The 23,943-nt window shown below is 40.7% G+C and overlaps 2 protein-coding genes across 8 annotated transcripts in view; both read right to left on the reverse strand.

The window, feature by feature from the left end:
* LOC139557793 (tumor necrosis factor receptor superfamily member 14-like) overlaps positions 1-5,762 on the reverse strand; it is a 55,090-nt gene extending 49,328 nt beyond the window's left edge. For 2 of the 4 annotated variants that reach the window (XM_071372984.1, XM_071372985.1), the window contains exon 1: positions 183-5,232. In XM_071372984.1, the coding sequence (XP_071229085.1) occupies positions 183-212 (30 nt within the window). In that variant the 5' untranslated portion in view covers positions 213-5,232. The other 2 variants (XM_071372981.1, XM_071372980.1) reach the window with 2 other exon arrangements.
* Positions 1-23,943, reverse strand: part of LOC139557794 (tumor necrosis factor receptor superfamily member 14-like) — a 38,780-nt gene that overhangs the window by 8,837 nt on the left and 6,000 nt on the right. For 2 of the 4 annotated variants that reach the window (XM_071372990.1, XM_071372988.1), the window contains exons 2-11: positions 22,960-23,078; positions 22,268-22,367; positions 22,046-22,171; positions 21,760-21,915; positions 21,529-21,616; positions 21,170-21,395; positions 20,950-21,039; positions 20,748-20,790; positions 20,275-20,640; positions 18,684-18,867 (exon numbers count right to left, since the gene is read on the reverse strand). In XM_071372990.1, the coding sequence (XP_071229091.1) occupies positions 20,995-21,039; positions 21,170-21,395; positions 21,529-21,616; positions 21,760-21,915; positions 22,046-22,171; positions 22,268-22,367; positions 22,960-22,989 (771 nt within the window). In that variant the 5' untranslated portion in view covers positions 22,990-23,078 and the 3' untranslated portion in view covers positions 18,684-18,867; positions 20,275-20,640; positions 20,748-20,790; positions 20,950-20,994. Of the gene's footprint in view, positions 1-16,888; positions 17,704-18,075; positions 18,140-18,683; positions 18,868-20,274; positions 20,641-20,747; positions 20,791-20,949; positions 21,040-21,169; positions 21,396-21,528; positions 21,617-21,759; positions 21,916-22,045; positions 22,172-22,267; positions 22,368-22,959; positions 23,079-23,943 lie in introns of those variants that run through there. The other 2 variants (XM_071372987.1, XM_071372991.1) reach the window with 2 other exon arrangements.

Here is a 23,943-nt window from a genome sequence, read left to right on the forward strand (position 1 = left end):
TTTGGGAAACGTTGACCTAGTGAAAATGTACATCTCTCCACCACGTGTTTTCTAAAAGGTTTCATTAAAATTGACAGAACTAGTAGGCTAATAATAACTCTGATTTATATTTCATAGAGGAAATATTTAAATTGATAATTGTTTTTTAAACATGCCAAGCAAATCAGAAATGTTTCACTTACAGTCCATATCAAGGTTCCAAACTGTGCCATGGTTCCTCATTCCTCTCCAACTCACTGGAAGATTTGTAAGTCGCTCTGGATAAGAGCGTCTGCTAAATGACTTAAATGTAATGTAAATGTAAGACCCACACACTGGATTTGTGAAGTTCTTAGGAGTTTTGAATAATCGAGTTGAACTGACCTGTTGAATTCATGTATTTTAGTACATATAAATATAATCCTTTCAATTTGTAAATGATGATATCTTACTGAATTGAATCACTGAAGAAAAAATGAATAAGCTAGTTATCAACTTTGAGAAGTATGAAACAGAATTAGGCGTGTAGTTATTAGAGAATGTTGCCATCTTTGACACTTGATACAGATACGACCGGAAGTGATTTTTGTAGCAGGTTAGGAGAGCATTTCTGCTAACCCTGTCACACCCTGACCTTAGAGAGACTTTTTATGTCTCTATTTGGTTTGGTCAGGGTGTGATTTGGGGTGGGCATTCTATGTTTTTGTTTTCTATGATTTTGTATTTCTATGTTTTGGCCGGGTATGGTTCTCAATCAGGGACAGCTGTCTATCGTTGTCTCTGATTGGGAACCATACTTAGGTAGCCCTTTTCCCTCCTTTCAGTGTGGGAAGTTAACTTTGTTTGTGGCACTAATGCCCTTAAGCGTCACGGTTGTTTTGTATTGTTTATGTTGGCGTCACCTTAATAAAATAAATATGTACGCTCACCACGCTGCGCTTTGGTCTCCTCCTTTTGACGGCCGTGACAAACCTTAACCCCTTTCCTAACCTTAACCTAACCCTCCTAACCTGCGGCGTATAACATCAGTAGTACACTATAGTACAGAGATTCCCAATCTTTACTGTACCAGAGAGTGAAGAAACATGGTCTTCCTCCTTTTTTAACCAGCTCTTTTTAACCAGCTCATGTTTAAAACAAATATATGTTAAAACACCACTGGAGTCTGGAGATACAACTCATCACTATAACTTGTTCTGATCTGTCACTCTGTCTGTAACTCTGACTGTAACTTTGTTGTCAGTCTGTAAGCTTGTCTGTCTGTGATTCTCCTCAGTTGTTTGTCTGTCTGTCTGTCTATGTTTCTTCTTGTTCTCCTCTGCTGTCACTCTGCCCTCCCTACCCTTTTGTCAGCAGGTGTCACAGCAGTTCTTCTCTGTCACCCTGTCAATGACATCATCTGTATCCAAGACCATAAGGATTTCCTTTTCAGTTGCCATCAGAATAAATGCCTCCAAGTGATCGTAGGATAGGGTGCTCCTGAGTCTATGTTTTATGAATTTGAGAGTTGAGAAGCTCCTCTCACAGGCTACCCGGATGACAGACAGGGTGAATAGGAACTTGTACCCCAGGCCTACAACATGCTAAGCCTCTGTCAACAAGATGTACCACCGTAGACGTTGATAACAACATACAGCACAGTTCTTACATGTTTAACAACTTGTATTCATCATCTCCACATATTTTTCATCATGTCCATCTGCAGGTATCTCACAGTCCTGGTTGTGTACTCCTCCACTGCTGATGTTTTCAGTCTCTCTTGTAGACCCTCTCTGCATCCCTATCATGGTATCATGGCCTCTCTGCAACCCTATCATGGTATCATGGCCTCTCTGCATCCCTATCATGGTATCATGGCCTCTCTGCAACCCTATCATGGTATCATGGCCTCTCTGCATCCCTATCATGGTATCATGGCCTCTCTGCATCCCTATCATGGTATCATGGCCTCTCTGCATCCCTATCATGGTATCATGGCCTCTCTGCATCCCTATCATGGTATCATGGCCTCTCTGCATCCCTATCATGGTATCATGGCCTCTCTGCATCCCTATCATGGTATCATGGCCTCTCTGCATCCCTATCATGGTATCATGGCATGGTCTTCCTTTTCTTTGTTCTCTTTTGAGGCATCTCAGCTTGCACTTCCAGTTCGGTGTGTTCATCCTGTTCTTGCAGCTTGTCAGTGGACCACTGCACGAAGCTGTTTGCAGCCCTCTTCACAGCAAGTCCCTCACATTCTTTTGCAGAGCCTCTTGTGTTCCCAATACCATCCTACTGTCAGGATGTCCATGCCACTGGTTTGTAGGTACTTGGAGAGAAGGGACGTTTTCTCAAATATAGACAGAACTGTTTGGGCAGTGAAGATTGTGTTGTACCTTGAGCAGGGTCTCTGTTAATGCTCTGACCTTGACACGTACAGTTGGCCTTTGACCTGCCATCTCTTCAATAGCCATCGAGGTGAGAATTACATCCACAAACAGAGCATTTTGTGGGTCGCCAAAGAATACATCCTTGGCCCACCAGCGTGTTTCTCCTATAGGAGAGAGACGTCTGTGGGAGTGTCCAGGCTCTTTTTTCACCACACATTGATTCTTTGGTAGGACTCTGGAATGAACACTGCCAGGTTATTTAGTAGAGAGAACAGACATATCTACTCCTATTGTGTCTGTCATCACAAGAGTCAGGACGTGTGTAACACCTCATGTACTTGGTTGGGAGAGTGTGAGGATAGCAAGGCAGAGAAACCATTGTACTGGTCTTGTTGTTTGCAGCTCCATCAGTAGCATTACCAATACATTTAGTAATGTCCAGTTGTAGTGTTTCAATGAATTTGAGATGACAGCCAGGTGCAGCCACTTAACTGAAAAATGTAAATATTTCCTCAATATAAGGTAAGGTTTCTCACTTGTATGATCTAAATTGATATTGTTTTATGATCATACCCTCTATATTTTCATATTTGTAGAAATGGCAGTGTTGTTTGACACTTTCTCCCTTCTAAATAATTTATAAAACAGAAAATGGACAATTGAACGGATATCAAATCAACAAAGAGATAAGATCATGTTGAAGGCTATAGCTTCATTGGGTGCAGTTGACTATACCTCTCACTGTTGTGTGTGTCTGAGTCTGCAGGTATACTGACCAGGAGGCACACAAAGGTATTGTACACATTGGTATGTTGTGCAGATCACATCATCTACAGTTAATTTATGTTTCTCTAAAACCTTATAGGACTCAGTCACAGCAGCCTCCCTTAACTCTTCAATGAGAATCCCAGAGGCCTCTACATTATGGACAAGGCATTTGTATAAAAACCATAATCAAAAGTGAACTGTTTTTTAATTCACATTTACCACAAAAACCAAGGTATGAATACTGCCATGCACGTTTTTTAATCATCTGTATAATTACAATTTTTGGGATTCACACACTTCACCCTCCCTACACCTCTGATGAATACAACAGGAAACCTGTTCGATCACCACCATTCTGGCTGTGGATACGGATAACATAAACACTAACATCAACACGACAGAGGATATATCCATTGGACTTGGGGCTCGGCTGGAAATTTTTCTCATCTTTGGATTTTTAAATTCTGCTTTGCCACTAAAATCATAATTAACACTGACAACTGAAATATTGTGTTCTTGTTGTTATTGTTATGTGTATTATTATTAATAATAGCGGAGGGGGGAGTTAAAAAATGTACCCCAAAACGTTATTCGAGGATCTATTAAAAGGGGTTATTTGAAGAACCATTTTAAAGGGTTCTTTGAAGAATTTATAGAGGTTCTCCACGGTTTCAATTTGAAGAACCCCTAAAGGATACTCCAGCAATCTTTTACTATTAGAGTGTACAGTACAGCCAGGCCAAGTCAGGGCTTCTGACGTTCGCTATATTATTTTGTCCGTTTTTTTCGTTGCAAACAAGCAAAATTGTAATTATTTTTCTTTAAAAATGAGAAGGCCAAAACTTTTCATTTTTCAAGAACAGGGACAATTCGATTGAGTTTAGCACCACGCGTTCAAATTAAAAAGCAGTTGAGTCACCAAGAGGCAGAACAGACGTTGAAAACAAAAGGGAGAGAACAGCCTTGTTGTAAAATTACAAATACAGTCATTCATCACGATTAAAGTATGTCATTATTTTTTCAGTTACTACACTGAACATGTTAAGGAGGCTATTTCTACATATACACACATAATCTGTATCTTACCCCGTCTTGGTTCGCAGTTGAGTTATTTTACTTTCACTCTGACTTTCCAAATAACGTTTGCGAAAAGTGGGAGGCAACCTACTGATAATCCACTATACAGTTTAAATGGATAATCCACCCAGAAATACAAATCTATTTGGTGAAAGCCTATGTTCTATCAGTGGGTAAAATACATTTCCCTCCGTGATTTAACTTGTAAATGGTCCGCCTGTGAAAATCTGGACATTGTGTATGAACGCATCATAGCTTGGCTATATAATTATTGTCACTGGAGATAAAGGATTCCACGCTATCACATTTCATAACGCCTTCAAAACAATGACCTACACTTCAGATCGACAAATCAGCCAATAGATGGTATGGCCACACATCCATCCGTTTATATTGTCATGACAAAGTATAGATTTCGCTAAAATGTGCTCAATCTAAACAGTGTACCACGTTAATAACGTCCGTTTCATCTTCAAGTACCATGTCACAATGTGCCGTGTCTGTTGGATAACCGAACACACTATAAACTAATATTGTGAATCATCTTAAATCACATTCACATTGTGAATCATATTAAATGTATGTTTTCTTGTTTTTAAAGAACATTTAGCCTGCAATTTAATTTGACGAACATGTTTCTGTAATCCCCACTGTACTTGTAACTGTAATAAAAAATGTAAAAAACGAAATACAAAAATAATGCTGCAATGAAGCAGGAAGACATACACTTTAAGGACTGTTCTTAGAATGATGAAATGCATGTTTATTCTCATTCACTTTGATTGCCCCCCTCAAACGCCATTGCCCCCCTCAAACGACTCTATGACATCAGCATCCATAGAACGTGATAGAACGAGATAGAACGTGTTTCTTTGAGATGGAATGTTAAAACCTTCTATGTAATAACCATAGATATATTGTAAACTATATGATTAAAAAAATAACTGTACTATAGACTTTCTCTCATATGATCTTGGTAAAATGTAAACATAAGTACTGGTCGTCTAACATCTAAATTATTATTAAGATAGGCGACTTATATTACCGTAGTACGCGTTCCAGCAGGTATATCTCACTTGTCACCCCTAAAGCCAATTCCTCCTTAGGCCGCCTCTCCTTCCAGTTCTCTGCTGCCAATGACTGGAACGAACTACAAAAATCTCTGAAACTGGAAACACTTATCTCCCTCACTAGCTTTAAGCACCAGCTGTCAGAGCAGCTCACAGATCACTGCACCTGTACATAGCCCATCTATAAATAGCGCAAACAACTATCCCTTCCCCTACTGTATTTATTTATTTATTTTGCTCCTTTGCGCCCCAGTATTTCTACTTTGCACACTAATCTACTGTCAAATCTACCATTCCAGTGTTTTAATTGCTATATTGTATTTACTTCGCCACCATGGCCTATTTATTGCCTTTACCTCCCTTATCTCACCTCATTTGCTCACATTGTAAATAGACTTATTTTTCTACTGTATTATTGACTGTATGTTTGTTTTACTCCATGTGTAACTCTGTGTTGTTATATGTGTCGAACTGCTTTGCTTTATCTTGGCCAGGTCGCAGTTGTAAATGAGAACTTGTTCTCAACTTGCCTACCTGGTTAAATAAAGGTGAAATATTTAAAAAGAAAAATTAAGATCACTGCTTTCTACAATAATATGCTACATGAACTTTTCTTGATGATGGTTTATGTAATATTATGTAAGTCTGCTCCTGGGAAGGACTTGCTGGACCCCTCCACACTCCCAGGAAAACCAGGTACCCAGATTTACCAGAGATGTTCTATAATGTTGTAACGGACTGTAGAAACCTTTCTTGTCTGGTGGGAACCCCACTTGAATTCAGTTCATAAACTGTGACATACATTTTTAATTCACATTTAATCACTCTTAGTTGATAATAAATAATGCTTTGTTTTACAGGCCGAAATGACCAGGAATCCAGTCAACGGTCAGAGAGAGAAGGTCAAACAACTTCAGTAAAAAGAAAACTATATGTGAATAAAGTGAAAGTTATTGAATGTTTCTTGCATGTAACTGAAGCCTGCAGGTGAACGGCTCCACAAAAGGAAATGTTAGGTTTAGCCTGCTTGGACCCCGGAGCAGCTAGAGAGGGTCATCAGAACCATCATGGCTGAGGACACAGGGGGGAAGGTACCATGGTACATGACCCTACTACATGAGAAGGTACATCATTTTATACAGATTGGTGTGGCCCAGTCTGAATACCTCCCTGTAGACACTTTAAATGGCCCCTTGTAGATCTAGAAGGATCTGATGGTGTGCGCCATATTGGAGGCTGACTGTAGTTGTAGTGTTATAACCCCTCTTTTTAAAGGAGCAGAACATACTGATGTTAGGTGAGGAAATCACTCATCTGTCAGTTTGAAGAGGTGAAGAAAGACCAAGAGATCTCTGTGCTTCAGGAGGAGCTGACAGAACTGATCCTTTCTCATTATGAGGACGTGGTCAGAAGTCAGGTAGGAAGTAGGGACTTCTCTGTACTGTATATTTCAGAGTTCTGTGAGAGTATTGTAGCTTATGTAGTGAACAACAACGTGTGACCTTTGGTTTAAAACTTCTTTGGGATAGGGGGCGGCATTTTCACTTTTGGATGAATAGCGTGCCCAGAGTAAACTGCCTCCTACTCAGTCCCAGATGCTAATATATGCATATTATTAATATTATTGGATAGAAAACACTCTGAAGTTTCTAAAACTGTTTGAATGATGTCTGTGAGTATAACATAACTCATATGGCAGGCAAAAACCTGAGAAAAAAATCCAAACAGGAAGTGGGAAATCTGAGGTTTGTAGTTTTTGAACTCAGCCCCTATCGAATTCACAGTGGGATATGGGTTATTTTGCACTTCCTACGGCTTCCACTAGATGTCATCCGTCTTTAGAACGTTGTTTCAGGCTTCTACTGTGAGGTGGGAGCGAATGAGAGCTGTTTGACGAAGGGGTCTGGCAGCAGCTTCGTTCTCAGTCACGCGCATTCACATGAGAGGTATTTCTCGTTCCATTGCTTTTCTACAGACAATGGAATTCTCCGGTTGGAACATTATTGAACACTTATGATAAAAACATCCTAAAGATTGATTCTATACTTAGTTTGACAAGTTTCTTCGACCTGTAAAATAAGCCATTTGGACATAAATGATGGACATTATCGAGCAAATCAAACATTTATTGTGAAACTGGGATTCCTGGGAGTGCATTCTGATGAAGATCATCAAAGGTAAGTGAATATTTATAATGCTATTTATGACTAGTGTTGACTGCGCAACATGGCGGATATTTCTTTTGGCTGTTTTGGGCTCTGAGCGCCGTACTCAGATTATGCTTTTTCCGTCAAGTTTTTTTGAAATCTGACACAGCGGATGCATTAAGGAGAAGTTTATCTATACTTCCATGTATAACACATGTATTTTCATCAACATTTATAATGAGTATTTCTGTAAATTCATGTGGCTCTCTGCAATATCACTGCATGTTTTGGAACTACTGAACATAACACGCCAATGTAAAATAAGATTTTTGGATATAAATATGAACTTTACCGAACAAAACATACATGTATTGTGTAACATGAAGTCCTATGAGTGTCATCTGATGAAAATCATCAAAGGTTAGGGATTCATTTTATCTCTATTTGTGCTTTTTGTGACTCCTCTCTTTGGCTGGAAAAATGGCTGGGTTTTTCTGTGAGTTGGTGGTGACCTAACATAATAGTTTGTGGAGCTTTCACTGTAAAGCATTTTTGAAATCCGACACTGTGGCTGGATTAACGAGAATTTTATCTTTAAAATGGTGCCCAATACTTGTATGTTTGAGAAATTTGATTTCTGAGATTTCTGTTGATTTATATTTGGCGCCCTGCAATTTCCTTGGCTGTTGGCGAGGGGAACCCCAGTCCTAGACAGGTTAATGGGTATATAGACATATACTGATTACCACAGCAGTGCTATAACTTTAACAGTGTCATCTATCCCTCTATCCCTGACACTAACTACAGTATAAAAGTGTTCTAACTATAACAGTGTCATCTATCCATCTATCCCTGACACTAAGTACAGTATAAAAGTGATCTAACTATAACAGTGTCATCTATCCCTCTGCATTTGAACCATAAAGGTTGACTAACATTTAACTAAAACAAAATGAAAAAGAAGGTAAAACCTTGAAACTTCAGGTTACAAGACTGATACCAGAACCAACAGAGATCTAGAATTAGACTGTTCAAACTAAAACTGATACCAGAACCAACAGAGATCTAGAATTAGACTGTTCAAACTAAAACTGATACCAGAACCAACAGAGATCTAGAATTAGACTGTTCAAACTAAAACTGATACCAGAACCAACAGAGATCTAGAATTAGACTGTTGAAACTAAAACTGATACCAGAACCAACAGAGATCAAGAATTAGACTGTTCAAACTAAAACTGATATCAGAACCAACAGAGATCTAGAATTAGACTGTTCAAACTAAAACTGATACCAGAACCAACAGAGATCTAGAATTAGACTGTTCAAACTAAAACTAATACCAGAACCAACAGAGATCTAGAATTAGACTGTTCAAACTTAAACTGATACCAGAACCAGCAGAGCACAACACACATCTAGAATTAAATATAAAAACCTGTCAAACTAAAATAAAACGAATGAAAAGAAAAATGTATATAAAGAATAGTGAAAATGCGGCGCTGAAGTAACCATCATCATCTCACATACTTTTCTGTGTTTCTTTGCGTTAACTGTGGAGTTGATAGTGTGTCTATCAGAGGAGGTCAGGAATCAGAGGGAGGTGGACAAGGAGGTGCAGGAGAAGAGCGAGCAAATAGCCAGGCTAGAAGAGGAGCTCCAAAGGCTGAGAGAGGCCAGCTCTGGATGGGGTCCTGAACATGGAGGGTTCCCAGCCCTTTTGGACAGAGAAGCAACTCAATCTGAGACAGACACCAAGCCATACAGAATGAAGTTAACCCTTAGTTAACTCTGTCAGAGTTAGGAATTCATAATTTGTTAACATTTGAAATTGATATACAGGCTGCATGTAATGTTATCTTCTGAAATTTGACATAAAACTAATATTGCATGGTGGCCATGTCTGCGTCTTAGAACATGGCCACAAACACAGCTCTTCAGTTATACAGAGAATTATGTGGACAGTGAGGAGGAAGACAACACTTACTTTATCACTTACTGAACAGATGAGAGAAGTGGAGAGAACCAACCAACCGCTGATGAAGGAGTTAGAGGAGGCCAGGAATAATCATGTGATCTCTTCTGGTGTCTTCACATGGAGATACAGTATCAAACACAGCTTTAGAGACTAAACTGTGGGAGGATGAGCCCACAATCCTAAATCAACCCTTAGCTCTCACCCCCTGAGATCTGAAAGGTTTGGAAAGGTGACACTCTTATTGAATGTAATCTCAATCAATACTGTACTCTGCAGGTACAGTGAGTTCCTTGTGTAGAACTCTGTCCATAAAGGAAGGAGAGCTGATCACTGCTAAAGGCCAGCAGGATGAGTTGAGACAACAGCTGAGGACAGGTTGGTCCAGCTATAGATCATGTCCAGGAGGGTAGTGAAGGACAGGATTGTCCAGCTACAGGCCATGTCCAGGAAGGTAGTGAAGGACAGGATGGTCCAGCTACAGGCCATGTCCAGGGAGGTAGTGAAGGACAGGATGGTCCAGCTACAGGCCATGTCCAGGAAGGTAGTGAAGGACAGGTTGGTCCAGCTACAGGCCATATCCAGGAAGGTAGTGAAGGACAGGTTGGTCCAGCTACAGGCCATATCCAGGAAGGTAGTGAAGAACCAGTTGGTCCAGCTACAGGCCATGTCAAGGACGGTAGTGAAGGACAGGTTGGTCCAGCTACAGGCCATATCCAGGAAGGTAGTGAAGAACCGGTTGGTCCAGCTACAGGCCATGTCAAGGACGGTAGTGAAAAACAGGTTGGTCCAGCTACAGGCCATGTCAAGGACGGTAGTGAAGAACAGGTTGGCCAAGCTACAGGCCATATCCAGGAAGGTAGTGAAGGACAGGTTGGTCCAGCTACAGGCCATGTCCAGGAAGATAGTGAAGAACCGATTGTCCCAGCTAAAGTTATTGTCTAGGAAGGTATGAACATGCTTTGGGTGTGTAGATTAGGCTATATAGCTATCTATGTGAATCAGACCTGGATCAAATATTTGAAATTATTTAAATACTTCAGGTGCTCATGATTTAGCTTAACTGGCAGGCAGAGTTTACACTTTTGGGACACTTTGGTTGTTTCCATTGTGCCTAGATCAAGCACACCTAAAGTCCTTTCAAATACACTGTGAATGTAGCTTTCTGGGGCTCCCGAGTGGTGCAGCGGTCTAAGGCACTGCATCTCAGTGCTAGATGTGTCACTACAGACACCCTGGTTTGAATCCAGGCTGTATCACAACCGGCCGTGATTGGGAGTTCCATAGCGCGGAGCACAATTGGCCCAGCGTCATCAGGGTTTTGCCGGTGTAGGCCGTCATTGTGAATAAGAATTTGTTCTTAACTGACTTGCATAGTTGAATAAAAGGTTAAAAAAAACAAATCTGTGAACCTCCTTTACTTTCAGTTCTCTTGTTTACGTGATGGAATGAGGTACTCACGAGAATTCTGGAGGAGGAGAATGGAACTCGTGATCATCATCTGATAACTTTGTTTATTCTCTACACTTCCTCTTCATATTTTCACCTTCATGAACTATGATAGGTAAGGTACACTTCCAACTAAGATAAATAGCTTAATGTCCAAGCGAGAAAGTACCAATGTCTCATTTTATAGGCTCTTTAACACATTTAAAATAGATGAGTATTAAAACTGTCACCTGTTATAAAGTGAAGTGCACTACATTATATTGTTTAGTGAACGGTAAGGATATATTTCTAAAAAATGAATATTTTTGAAGCAGGCGTCCTCCATGCATTTCAAATAATAAACACAGCAACTGTACTTTGTTTGATGCAGTTCTTCACCAACAAAATGTACACCCATTACATTCCTTTACTATGTAACACAGAGATTTACAATAGTCTCAAATTTCCGTAGTCTTTTTTCTGTTGACAGATTTATTGGTGATTACGTGATGTTGAAGTCACACAGCTAAATTTTTTTTTTTACAAACTAAAAACTTTTAATACTTTTTGAGTAAAACCAGTTGATTTATAAAGTACCAGTCTAACTCAATATTTCTGTAGCCTATGAGATACCTTCTAGAGCAGGTATTCCCAAACTGGGGTACGCGTACCCCCAGGGGTACGTATACGCAATGGTGTCAATTTTTCCTTCATATTTTCAAACAGGACATTCATATTTTCCAACAGGGCTATACATTTGTGTGAGGTTTTTTTCTCGCCCAAGTAGCCTCGTTTCACTGCCAAAAATAAATTTAAACCATCTACTGTTCAGCGAAATAACAACACAATGTCAAAAACAGGTAGCCTAGTCAAATAATTAACATCCAATCACATTAACCGTTACTCTCTCGCGGGAAACGTTCACTTTTGCAGAGACATTTAGAAACTAAATATGACAATTGGAAAAATAAACCACGGGAGTTTTTTGAGTGAGATTAAAGATGACTTTCAAGTAGTAAGACATGTATAAAAGCAACAGATACCACTAATAAGAAGGGGCTAGAAGCGTCTTATATGGTGAGCTACCAAGTGGCTAGGACAGGCAAGCCCCATACTATTGTGACTTAATTCTTCCTGCTGCCGCGGATATGGCTGAGACAATGCAGGGGGAAAAGGCCCAAAAAACTATACAGACAATGCCTTCATCAAACAACTGTTTCACGACGCATTAGTGACATGGCAGGAGATGTTTTGAAACAATGACTGCTTCGCATACAAGCCAGTGAATTATATGCGTTAGAGCTGGATGAGTCAACAGACGTGGCAGGCCTGGCACAGCTCCTGGTATATGTTCGTTACGTTTATGGGGGGTCAATTAACACAGAAATTGTAACACTATAATCAGAGTACTTTTTAAACTCTGTAGAGTGGGACATTATGTTTTCCCGGGGTAGTTTTAAAATGAACTCTAAGTGTTGATTTAACACTGCAAAATGTATTGTATAGAGCGCACGTGCCAATACCAGAATGGGCACATTCTCTATAGGCTACAAGATGGCGCCGGAGAAGAAGGCATAATTAATTTCTTTACACATTTTGTACATAATGTTGCCGCTACCGTCTCTTATGACCGAAAATAACTTCTAGACATCAGCACTGCGATTACTCACCACGGACTAGCAGAATCCTTCTTTTCCTTTCACGAGTCTGACGAGCTCGATGCTAAGGATACACTGCTTTCTCGGGAACAGGCCCCGATCCCCAGGATCTGTGTGAAGAGGAGGCGGAGAAAGATGGGCCGAAGAGCGGGCTGCCTGCTGAGAATTCGTAGGCAATCGAATAAACCCCCACTTCCCTCCATTCTGCTCGCAAACGTGCAATCTTTTGAGAATAAAATTGACAAGCTACGCGGAAGATTAAACTACCAATGGGACATTAAAAACTATCATTTTATGCTTCACAGAGTCATGGCTGAACATTGACAATATCAACATACAGCTGGCTGGTTATAAGCTGTACAAGCAAGATAGAACAGCGGCGTCTGGTAAGACAAGGGGCGGCGGGCTATGTATTTTTGTAAATAACAGCTGGTGCACGATATCTAAGGAAGTATCGAGATATTGCTCACCTGAGGTAGAGTTTCTCATGATAAGCTGTAGACCACACTATCTACCAAGAGTTTTCATCTGTATTTTTCGTAGCTGTGTACATACCACCACAGTCAGAGGCTGGCACTAAGACATAATTGAATGAGCTGTATTCCATCAGCATGATAAATGTGCAACCAGAGGGAAAAAACGCTGGACCACCTATCCTCCACACACAGAGACGCATACAAAGCTCTCCCTCGCCCTCCATTTGGCAAATCTGACCATAATTCTATCCTTCTGGTTCCTGCTTACAAGCAAAAATTAAAGCAGGAAGCACCAGTGACTAGATCAATAAAAAAGTGGTCAGATGAAACAGATGCTAAGCTACAGGAATATTTTGCTAGCACAGACTGGAATATGTTCCGGAATTCCTCCGATGGCATTGAGGAGTTCACCACATCAGTCATTGACTTCCTCAATAAGTGCATCGATGACGTCATCCCCACAGTGACCGTACGTACATACCCCAAACAGAAGTCATGGATTACAGGCAGTGTCCGCACTGAGCTAAAGGCTAGAGCTGCCGCTTTCAAGGAGCGGGACTCTTACCCGGAAGCTTATAAGAAATCCCGCTATGCCCTCCGAGCGAACCATCAAACAGACAAAGCATCAGTACAGTACTAAGATCGAATTGTACTACACCGGCTCTGACGCTCGTTGGATGTGGCAGGGCTTGCAAACCATTATAGACTACAAAGGGAAGCACAGCCAAGAGCTGCCCAGTGACATGAGCCTACCAGATGAGCTAAACCCCTTCTATGCTCTCTTCGAGGCAAACAACACTGAAACATGCATGAGAGCACCAGCTGTGCCGGAAGACTGTGTGATCACGCTCTCCGCAGCCGATGTGAGTAAGACCTTTAAACAGGTCAACATTCACAAGGCCGCAGGGCCAGACGGATTACCAGGACGTGTACTGCGAGCATGCGCTGACCAACTGGCAAGTGTCTTCACTGACATTTTCAACCTCTCCCTGTCCGAGTCTGTAATACCAACATGTTTTAAGCAGACCATAGTGCCTGTGCCCAAGAACACTAGGTAACCTGCCTACATGACTACCGACCCGTGGCACTCACGTCTGTAGCCATAAAGTGCTTTGAAAGGCTGGTTATGGCTCACATCAACACCATCATCTCAGAAACCCTAGACCCACTCCAATTTGCATACCGCCCCAACAGATTCACAGATGATGTAATGTCTATTGCACTCCACACCTATGTGAGAATGCTGTTCATTGACTACAGCTCAGCGTTCAACACCATAGTGCCCTCAAAGCTCATCAATAAGCTAAGGACCCTGGGACTAAACACCTCCCTCTGCAACTGGATTCTGGACTTCCTGACGGGCCACCGCGAGGTGGTGAGGGTAGGTAACAACACATCCGCCACGCTGATCCTCAACACAGGGGCTCCTCAGGGGTGCGTGCTTAGCCCCCTCCTGTACTCCCTGTTTACTCCCTGTTTACTGCACGGCCAAGCACGACTCCAACACCATCATTAAATTTGCCGATGACACAACAGTGGTAGGCCTGATCACCGACAACGATGAGACAGCCTACAAAACCTATTCCCCCTCAGGAGACTGAAAAGATTTGGCATGGGTCCTCAGATCCTCAAAAGATGCTACAGCTGCACCATCGAGAGCATCCTGACTGGCTGCATCACTGCCTGCTATGGCAATTGCTCGGCCTCCGACCCCAATGCACGACAGAGTGTAGTACCGGAGCGGTACCGGAACACCAAGTCTAGTACCTAAAGGCTTCTCGAGTTTTTACCCCCAAGCCATAAGACTCCTGAACAAGTAATCAAATGGCTACCCGGACTATTTGCATTGTCCCGCCCCCGCTCCCCTCTTTTATGCTGCTGCTACTCTCTGTTTATCATATATGCATAGTCACTTTAACAATACCTACAGTTGAATTCGGAAGTTTACATACACTTAGGTTGGAGTCATTAAAACTCGTTAATTGACATAATTAGGTTGATTGGAGGTGTACCTGTGGATGTATTTCAAAGCCTAATTTCAAACTCAGTGCCTCTTTGCTTGACATCATGGGAAAATCAAAAGAAATCAGCCACGACCTAAACATAACAAATTGTAGACCTCCACAAGTCTGGTTCATCCTTTAGAGCAATTTCCAAACGCCTGAAGGTACCAGGTTCATCTGTACATACAATAGTACGCAAGTATAAACACCATGGGACCACACAGCCATCATACCGCTCAGGAAGGAGACACTTTCTGTCTCCTTGAATTAAACGTACTTTGGTGTGGAAAGTGCAAATCAATCCCAGAACAACAGCAAAGGACCTTGTGAAGATGCTGGAGGAAACGGGTAGAAAAGTATCTATATCCACAGTAAAACAAGTCCTATATCGACATAACCTGAAAGGCCGCTCAGCAAGGAAAAAGCCACTGCTCTAAAAACCGCCATAAAAAAAGCCAGACTACGGTTTGCAACTACACATGGGGACAAAGATCGGACTTTTTGGAGAAATGTCCTCTGGTCTGATGAAACAAAAGTAGAACTGTTTGGCCATAATGACCATCGTTATGTTTAGAGGAAAAAGGGGGAGGCTTGCAAGCCGAAGAACACCATCCCAACCGTGAAGCATGGGGGTGGCAGCATCATGTTGCGGGGGTGTTTTTCTGCAGGAGGGACTGGTGCATTTCACAAAATAGATGGCATCATGAGGAAGTAACATTTTGTGGCTTAATTGAAGCAACATCTCAAGACAACAGTAAGGAATTTAAAGCTTGGTCACAAATGGGCCTTCCAAATGGACAATGACCCCAAGCATACTTCCAAAGTTGTGGCAAAATGACTTAAGGACAACAAAGTCAAGGTATTGGAGTGGCCATCACAAAGCCCTGACCTCAATCACATAGAAAATGTATGGCCAGAACTGAAAAAGCGTGTACGAGCAAGAAGGCCTACAAACCTGACTCAGTTACACCAGCTCTTTCAGAAGGAATGGGCCAAAATTCACCCAACTTATTGTGGGAAGCTTGTGGAAGGCTATCCGAAATGTTTGACCCAAGTTAAACAATTTAAAGGCAATGCTACCAAATACTAATTGAGTGTATGTAAACTTCTGACAAACTGGGAACGCAATGAAAGAAATAAAAGCCAAAGTAAATCATTCTCTCTACTATTATTCTGACATTTCACATTCTTAAAATAAAGTGGTGATCCTAACTGACATAAGACAGGGCATTTTTACTAGGATTTAATGTCAGTAATGTATTTAGCTAAGGTGTATGTAAACTTCCGACTTCAACTGTACATGTACATACTACCTCAATTAGCCCGACTAATCGGTGCCTGTATATAGCCTCGCTACTGTTATTTATCACAGTCTTTTTACTGTTGTATTTATTTCTTTACTTATCTGTTGTTCACCTAATACCTATTTTTTACTTAAAAATCGCACTGTTGGTTAGGGCCTGTAAGTAAGCATTTCACTGTAAGGTCTACACCTGTTGTATTCGGTGCACGTGACAAATAAACTTTGATTAGATTCTGGTGCACCCCAAAAAATTGTCAAGGGAAGCCAGTTTGGATTTGGCTTCAACTGAATTTAAAAGAAATGTATCCTTCGGTGGCTAGCTAGCTAGTTAGAATCAGCCCTTTCCTAAATTAGTCACGGATGGAGATAAGGATTTGGACTTGTGGTTTTACCTAATTCTCCGTAATGCCCAATGATTATAACTGTGATTCGGATCCAACCATTAATTCATATATTGTTTCTCTGACCTAAGAGGATGGAAGACATAGCAGGCTATACCCACCTAGCAAAATGTAGTTGAAAAGACGACTATGCCCGATGTCCAATCTCTGTTTGGTTTTGATTGAAAGTTTCAACGACTTGAAACAACTTAATTTCAACGTCCTTGCAGCCTATACACATGAACGCAGTATAAAAAAAATGTGTCAGACATTTTATTAACATCACACATCACTCCAGTATTTACACACAGTATTTCTGTACAACATTCGTGCTAATTGTCTTTATTCCACTAATGAAGAAGCATGACTCGAATCATCACCTACTCATATTTCAAACATCCAGCGTGAAAAATAATAAATGTATTATTCCATGCCTTACCATTAAGTGAATTATTGCCATTACATTTTAACAAAGGCGTTTCTATTCGGTTCTGATATTTCATGTTTACATTTCATGTAACATTTAGTAATCGTCATTATTTATGCAACCAACTGACATTTTTTTTAACGATTATATTGTTTACAAACAATGGAGTAAAACAAGGGTTGGATAATGCATCATAATCTTACTCTTATAATCAATGGCATCAACAAATTGCAAAACTAACGAACCCAATGACCGACCAATCAACATTCTTGCAAAAATAATGAACAAAAATGTGCAAGTAACATATATTTTAGTCCGTCTTCGAATGAAAAACTGTATAAATTCAGTATATCTTCCTCTATGTCAAAATGATGTAAGTTTAGTATCACCTTTGAACCAATCCAGTGCATTTTTGTTAAATAAAGTTTTTTTTGTCAACAGTAAGTCGAAGGATTCAACTAATGAAAACTGAAACAAATAAAATGGATCAAACAGATCAAACCCACTTTTCAAGCCTGTTAAAGGCGTTTGGTGGTGGTGTGGTAAACACATCCCCTGGCTTTACCAGGGAAATGTTTCAGGTGGTCTCCCACAGCTCTGCGTGTGTGATGTTCTGTGGCCTTGCTGTTCCATTTCTTGACTGCCAGTGCAACACAGAAATAAACATATTTAGTCATGTTATGTATATAGAACACTCAAAGTAATAGTAATGTAATGTAGCATCTATGGCCTCGGTTACACTTGGCACTTAAGGGTGACTTCTGTCATCCGATCACTCAAAGATGCATTAGGTCTGGACACTTTTTGGGATACTACATGAATCCATATGTGCTATTTCATAGTTTTGATGTCTTCACGATTATTCTACAATGTAGAACAGAGTAAAAATAAAGAAAGACCCTTGAATGAGTAGGTGTGTCCAAAATTTTGACTGATACTGTAGATGATGGAACATATTCCCTTTTGCTTACGTGATATAAATATTTACCATCTAAACCATGTGACCTCTCACCTCTCTGGCTGTAGAAGTGTCTCACTGTGCTCCACCCTCGCTGGGTCCTCAGAGGAGAGGAAGGCTGGGAAGGGATGGAAGGATGAATGGATCAATCATTCAACAAGTCAGTAAAACAAAGGGAGTGTTGTCTCACAGACAACCTTATGTTAATTAATGTAGTGTATAACAAGAGGTGTTCCATCCCTGAGTCTGGGTTTGATTATGATGCTGCTATCTCTTACCTATCCAGCTCTGAGTCTGGGTTTGATTATGATACTACAATCTCTTACCTATCCAGCTCTGAGTCTGGGTTTGATTATGATACTACTATCTCTTACCTATCCAGCTCTGAGTCTGGGTTTGATTATGATGCTGCTATCTCTTACCTATCCAGCTCTGAGTCTGGGTTTGATTATGATGCTGCTATCTCTTACCTATCCAGCTCTGAGTCTGGGTTTGATTATGATACTACTATCTCTTACCTATCCAGCTCTGAGTCTGGGTTTGATTATGATACTACTATCTCTTACCTATCCAGCTCTGAGTCTGGGTTTGATTATGATGCTTCTATCTCTTACCTATCCAGCTCTGAGTCTGGGTTTGATTATGATGCTGCTATCTCTTACCTATCCATCTCTGAGTCTGGGTTTGCTCCTGATTTCTGGGCCACTGAAGCAGACTGGGATGTTACTGCCTGAGAGGTTAGTCTGCCCTTTGACCTTTTGAGGAGGATCCAATGTCATCAAGCGGCTTTGTTTCTTCATCAGACAGTGGAGTCATAAGTGAGAGCAGCTCCTTGGTCTGCCATTCCTGAGGGAGAGAAACACAAGACTGATAACAAGGCAGCCACAGCCTACTGTAGGGGTGCACCTCAATAGTCTACAGGGGCTTCCTCTATCTCCTATCTTTCATTGTCACTCATCTGCACAGGAGACAGGTGAAAGCATTATGGTATTTGTTTTCACACGTCCAGTTTGTTATACGACTAGGAAAGTCCCTGCAGTTTTTTTATTTACATTTACATTTAAGTCATTTAGCAGACGCTCTTATCCAGAGCGACTTACAAATTGGTGCATTCACCTTATGATATCCAGTGGAACAACCACTTTACAATAGTGCATCTAACTCTTTTAAGGGGGGGGGGGGTTAGAAGGATTACTTTATCCTATCCTAGGTATTCCTTAAAGAGGTGGGGTTTCAGGTGTCTCCGGAAGGTGGTGATTGACTCCGCTGACCTGGCGTTGTGAGGGAGTTTGTTCCACCATTGGGGTGCCAGAGCAGCGAACAGTTTTGACTGATGAAACTTATGAAACGTGTTAGGCAGAGTGGAAAGTACCCAATGCTTGCAGGCTTAGATTTACATTCTGTTTACCATCTGTCTGAGTAGTCTGACAAATTCATCATAATAATACTGCTAAACTGCGAACAGTTGTATTGTTGTTAGATTATTTTAATTGTAGATACATTTGTCCATTGATTGCAGAGATAGAAAACAGGAAGAGTGGGTAGTTTTATGAGGAAGGAAACCTTGACCTACAGCTCAGAGTGAAACCAACATGTACAGTTGTATAACAGCGAACATTAGGGACGGTTTAAAAGTCTATTGCTCTTTTATTTCTTCAGTTCGATGATTTGCATCTAGTCACAGGTTACAACGATGTGTTTTGTGGGGGATGTTAAAAGACTGTCAACTGTAAATGATATGTCTACAGTAATTCAGTTAAAAGGTGCATTTGGGTGAATGTGTTTCCCACAGAACTGTGGATAGAAGTGTATTTACTTGCTGGTAGTAGAACCTGTTTCACAGGGGAAATAAAGAAGTGATACTATCTAGGCTACATTTCTAGGGTCAACTCAGCATAACATTTTTGAATTCATGCATATTGTGCAGTTGAAAGTCATGCTGACAACCACCTTAATGATGATTAGTACAACTTGTGTTCTAATGTTGTATCATGGGGCGAAAATCTGATATCAACCTTGGAGGGGACAATTACATAAAATTTTCTCAAGAGCAATTCCTGAGGGGGACACCAAAAGTAGTGCTGTAACACATAGCCTACGTTGTAATATGTTAAATGTATATTGAGGAACCATAATTCCTACAACTGGATAATTGATAGGTACAGTAGTTAACTGAAGGGTTTTCCCAACTTGTTCAAATGTTTAAATCATTATAATACTAATAATAATAATAGTTATAGCAGTGCTCCTTACCAGTCCAGTATGTATGCAGGTATTCAGGTGTATTGTGCAGGCGCCACGTGTGGGTTCAGTGTATTGTGGAGGTGCCACGTGTGGGTTCAGTGTATTGTGGAGGTGCCACGTGTGGGTTCAGTGTATTGTGGAGGTGCCACGTGTGGGTTCAGTGTATTGTGGAGGTGCCACGTGTGGGTTCAGTGTATTGTGGAGGTGCCACGTGTGGGTTCAGTGTATTGTGCAGGCACCACGTCTGGGTTCAGTGTATTGTGGAGGCGCCACGTGTGGGTTCAGTGTATTGTGGAGGCGCCACGTGTGGGTTCAGTGCCCTTTTAGTGTTGTCCTTGTCCTTTCCCCAGAGTTCCCAGTTTACCACAAGTTCACCTGTTTAACAGACACAATCACTGAGATGTCTTATGGTTAAAAGCAGGGCTTGAATTGAAGGATATGAGAGGATATAGGCCTAACTATTATACAGAATCTGGACGTACCTGAGGTAGCATTTGTAATGATGAGTGCGGTCAGAGCTTGAATCTGTTGGAGAATAAACCAGTAATGAACAAGGACCGTGTGAAGGTGAAGCTATAGTTTCATAGCACTTTGACCATATCTTAGTTGTCATCATTGCATTGATAACGTGAAGTAATAGAGCATACACCTTTAGTCATACGGCTGAAGTTCTTGACAACTCACCATCTACAAAACTGACACCTGCAAGATGCTGTACTTTCTTCTGTTTCATTGTACTAGATTGCTTGGTGTTTCCTCTAAATCTGATGATGCCTAATAGAATGAAACATATTACTCAATAAAACATTTCTAGTTCAGCCCCAGAGTAAGTAGAGCAATAATAACATCTGCTCAGCTAACCTTAGCACAGTGACTGTTCAACATGTAGATTATATCAACATACCTCTACAGCATTTACTGTCACTGGAGAAAAAGTCACTGTTGTTGGACTTTTTCTCCTCCTTAGAATTACAAATCTTATTATTATTGTTATTGCAGGAGCTATTAGGACTGATGCCAGAACAACACCAATGATGAGTCCAGGTTCTATTTGTGAGGATTGTGGTCCACATTCAGAATTGGACGAATGAGTTCCTGGTCTAAGTTCTTGAAGACCTAAGGATTTACACCTGAAACACATAATATATCAGTCTGCGACAGCAATTTGATCATTCAACTTCCCGTTCAATTGTAGATTTGTACTTAAGTATATTGTATTATTTATCTTAGACTTTTGATTTATGTAAACGTATGTGAACTTACTCTGTGTGTGGCTGGCAGGATGTTAATGATCCATCTGAATAGGTGTCACCAGTACAGTCAGAACACACAGTATCTGTAGATGTTGTTCCTGCATAAATACATAATTGCATTTCATTTTCCCCTACTAATTATATTATATTTACTGTTAATGATTATTCACACTGAAGTTACCAACTTCTAAATTGAATTATGACAACACAATTAGTATAATGAGTGAGACAGAAGACCAACCTGTGTGGCTGATGTATTGACCAGGTTTACAGCTGCTGTGTCTCTGGGCTGCTCTACAACCATCCTTAGTTGGGTCTAGACAGTAGAACCCCTCCAGTGTCTCACAGACAGTGTCTGATGAAGGTCTACATGGCTGCTTTACCATCAAACCCAAACCTATAGAGAAAACATGGCATGTATTATCTGATGCAGATATAACTGACATATCCTCATAGCATAACAACATAGACTAACATATCAGTGTTTGTGTCTGGGTTTCAGTACAGACACACAGGACCACTCTTACCTGGATCACAGTTGGTACACACTTTGCATTTTATGAGACCATTGGGCTCATCAAGGAATGTAAAATCAACACAGGGCACACAGCTGGTGCTGGTGAATTCAGTACAATGCTTATGTACATGATTTCCTGGGGAAGCGAGAATCACAATGTCATGTTTTTCTGTTAGTATTGATGATGTATTAACGTCTGGTGATTCATATGGTGTAAAGAGACGGTCCTTACCTGGTGAACACATGGGGCAGCATTCATCCCCTATTCTGTACTCAGCTCTACCACATGCAATACAGGATCCAATGCTTACAAGCACCAATATAATAGTTATCTGGAAGTAGAGAAACTGTCAGAAAACAAATCACAAAAATCTAAACTGATGGTGTGTTTTCATAAAACTTACAGAAGTAGTTAACATAATTCTAACCCAAATATTCACATTTCAAATAAAATTAAAGTAATTATATGGGACCATTTTAAACAGTATTTTGTGAGTGTGATGGCGCCCCCTGGTGTGATTTTATTTGTCTTTAAAGGTGTGACACCAGACCCTAAACCTAGGTCAGCGTTTCCCAAACTTGGTCCTGGGGACCCCAAGGGGTGCACGTTATGGTTGTCGCCCTAGCACTACACAGCTGACTCAAATAATCAAAGCTTGATGATGAGTTCATTATCTGAATCAGCTGTGTAGTGCTAGGGCAAAAAACTAAATGTGCACCCTTTAGGGGCCCCAGGACCGAGTTTGGGAAACGGTGACCTAGTGAAAATGTACATCTCTCCACCACGTGTTTTCTAAAAGGTTTCTTTAAAATTGACAGAACTAGTAGGCTAAAAATAACTCTGATTTATATTTCATAGGGGAAATATTTAAATTGATAATTGTTTTTTAAACATGCCAAGCAAATCAGAAATGTTTCCCTCACAGTCCATATCAAGGTTCCAAACTGTGCCATGGTTCCTCAATCCTCTCCAACTCACTGGAAGACCCACACACTGGATTTGTGAAGTTCTTAGGAGTTTTGAAGTATTGAGATGAACAGACCTGTTGAATTCATGTGTTTTAGTATATGTAAATCTAATCCTTTCAATTTGTAAATGATGATATCTTACTGAATAGAATCACTAAAGAAAAAATGAATAAGCTACTTATCAACTTTGAGAAGTATGAAACAGAATTAGGCGTGTAGTTATTAGAGAATGTTGCCATCTTTGACACTTGATACAGCTACGACCGGAAGTGATTTTTGTAGCAGGTTAGGAGAGCATTTCCGCTAACACTAACCTCTTTCCTAACCTTAACCTAACCCTCCTAACCTGCAGTGTATAACATCAGTAGTACACTATAGTACAGAGATTTCCAACCTTTACTGTACCAGTGAGTGAAGAAACATGGTCTCCCTCCTTTTTAACCAGCTCTTTTTAACCAGCTCTTTTTAACCAGCTCTTTTTAACCAGCTCATGTTTAAAACAAATACATGTTAAAACACCACTGGAGTCTGGAGATACAACTCATCACTATAACTGGGCCTCTGAGTCTGTTTTCTCCCTGTTGTGCTGTCTGTCTCTGCATCTCTGCTGTCACTGTCCGTCTGTCTCTGCATCTCTGCTGTCACTGTCCGTCTGTCTGTGATTCTCCATGTTCTGATCTGTCACTCTGTCTGTAACTCTGTCTGTAACTTTGTTGTCACTCTGTCTGTAACTTTGTTGTCAGTCTGTCAGCCTGTCTGTCTGTAATTCTCCTCAGTTGTCTGTCTGGTCTGGTCTGTGTCTGTCTGTCTGTCTGTCTTGTTCTCCTCTGCTGTCCCTCTGCCCTCCCTACCCTTTTGTCAGCACGTGTCACAGCAGTTCTTCTCTGTCATCCTGTCAATGACATCATCTGTATCCAGGACCATAAGGATTTCCTTTTC

The sequence above is a fragment of the Salvelinus alpinus genome, chromosome 28 (genome assembly GCF_045679555.1).
Source record: "Salvelinus alpinus chromosome 28, SLU_Salpinus.1, whole genome shotgun sequence".
NCBI lineage: Eukaryota > Metazoa > Chordata > Actinopteri > Salmoniformes > Salmonidae > Salvelinus > Salvelinus alpinus.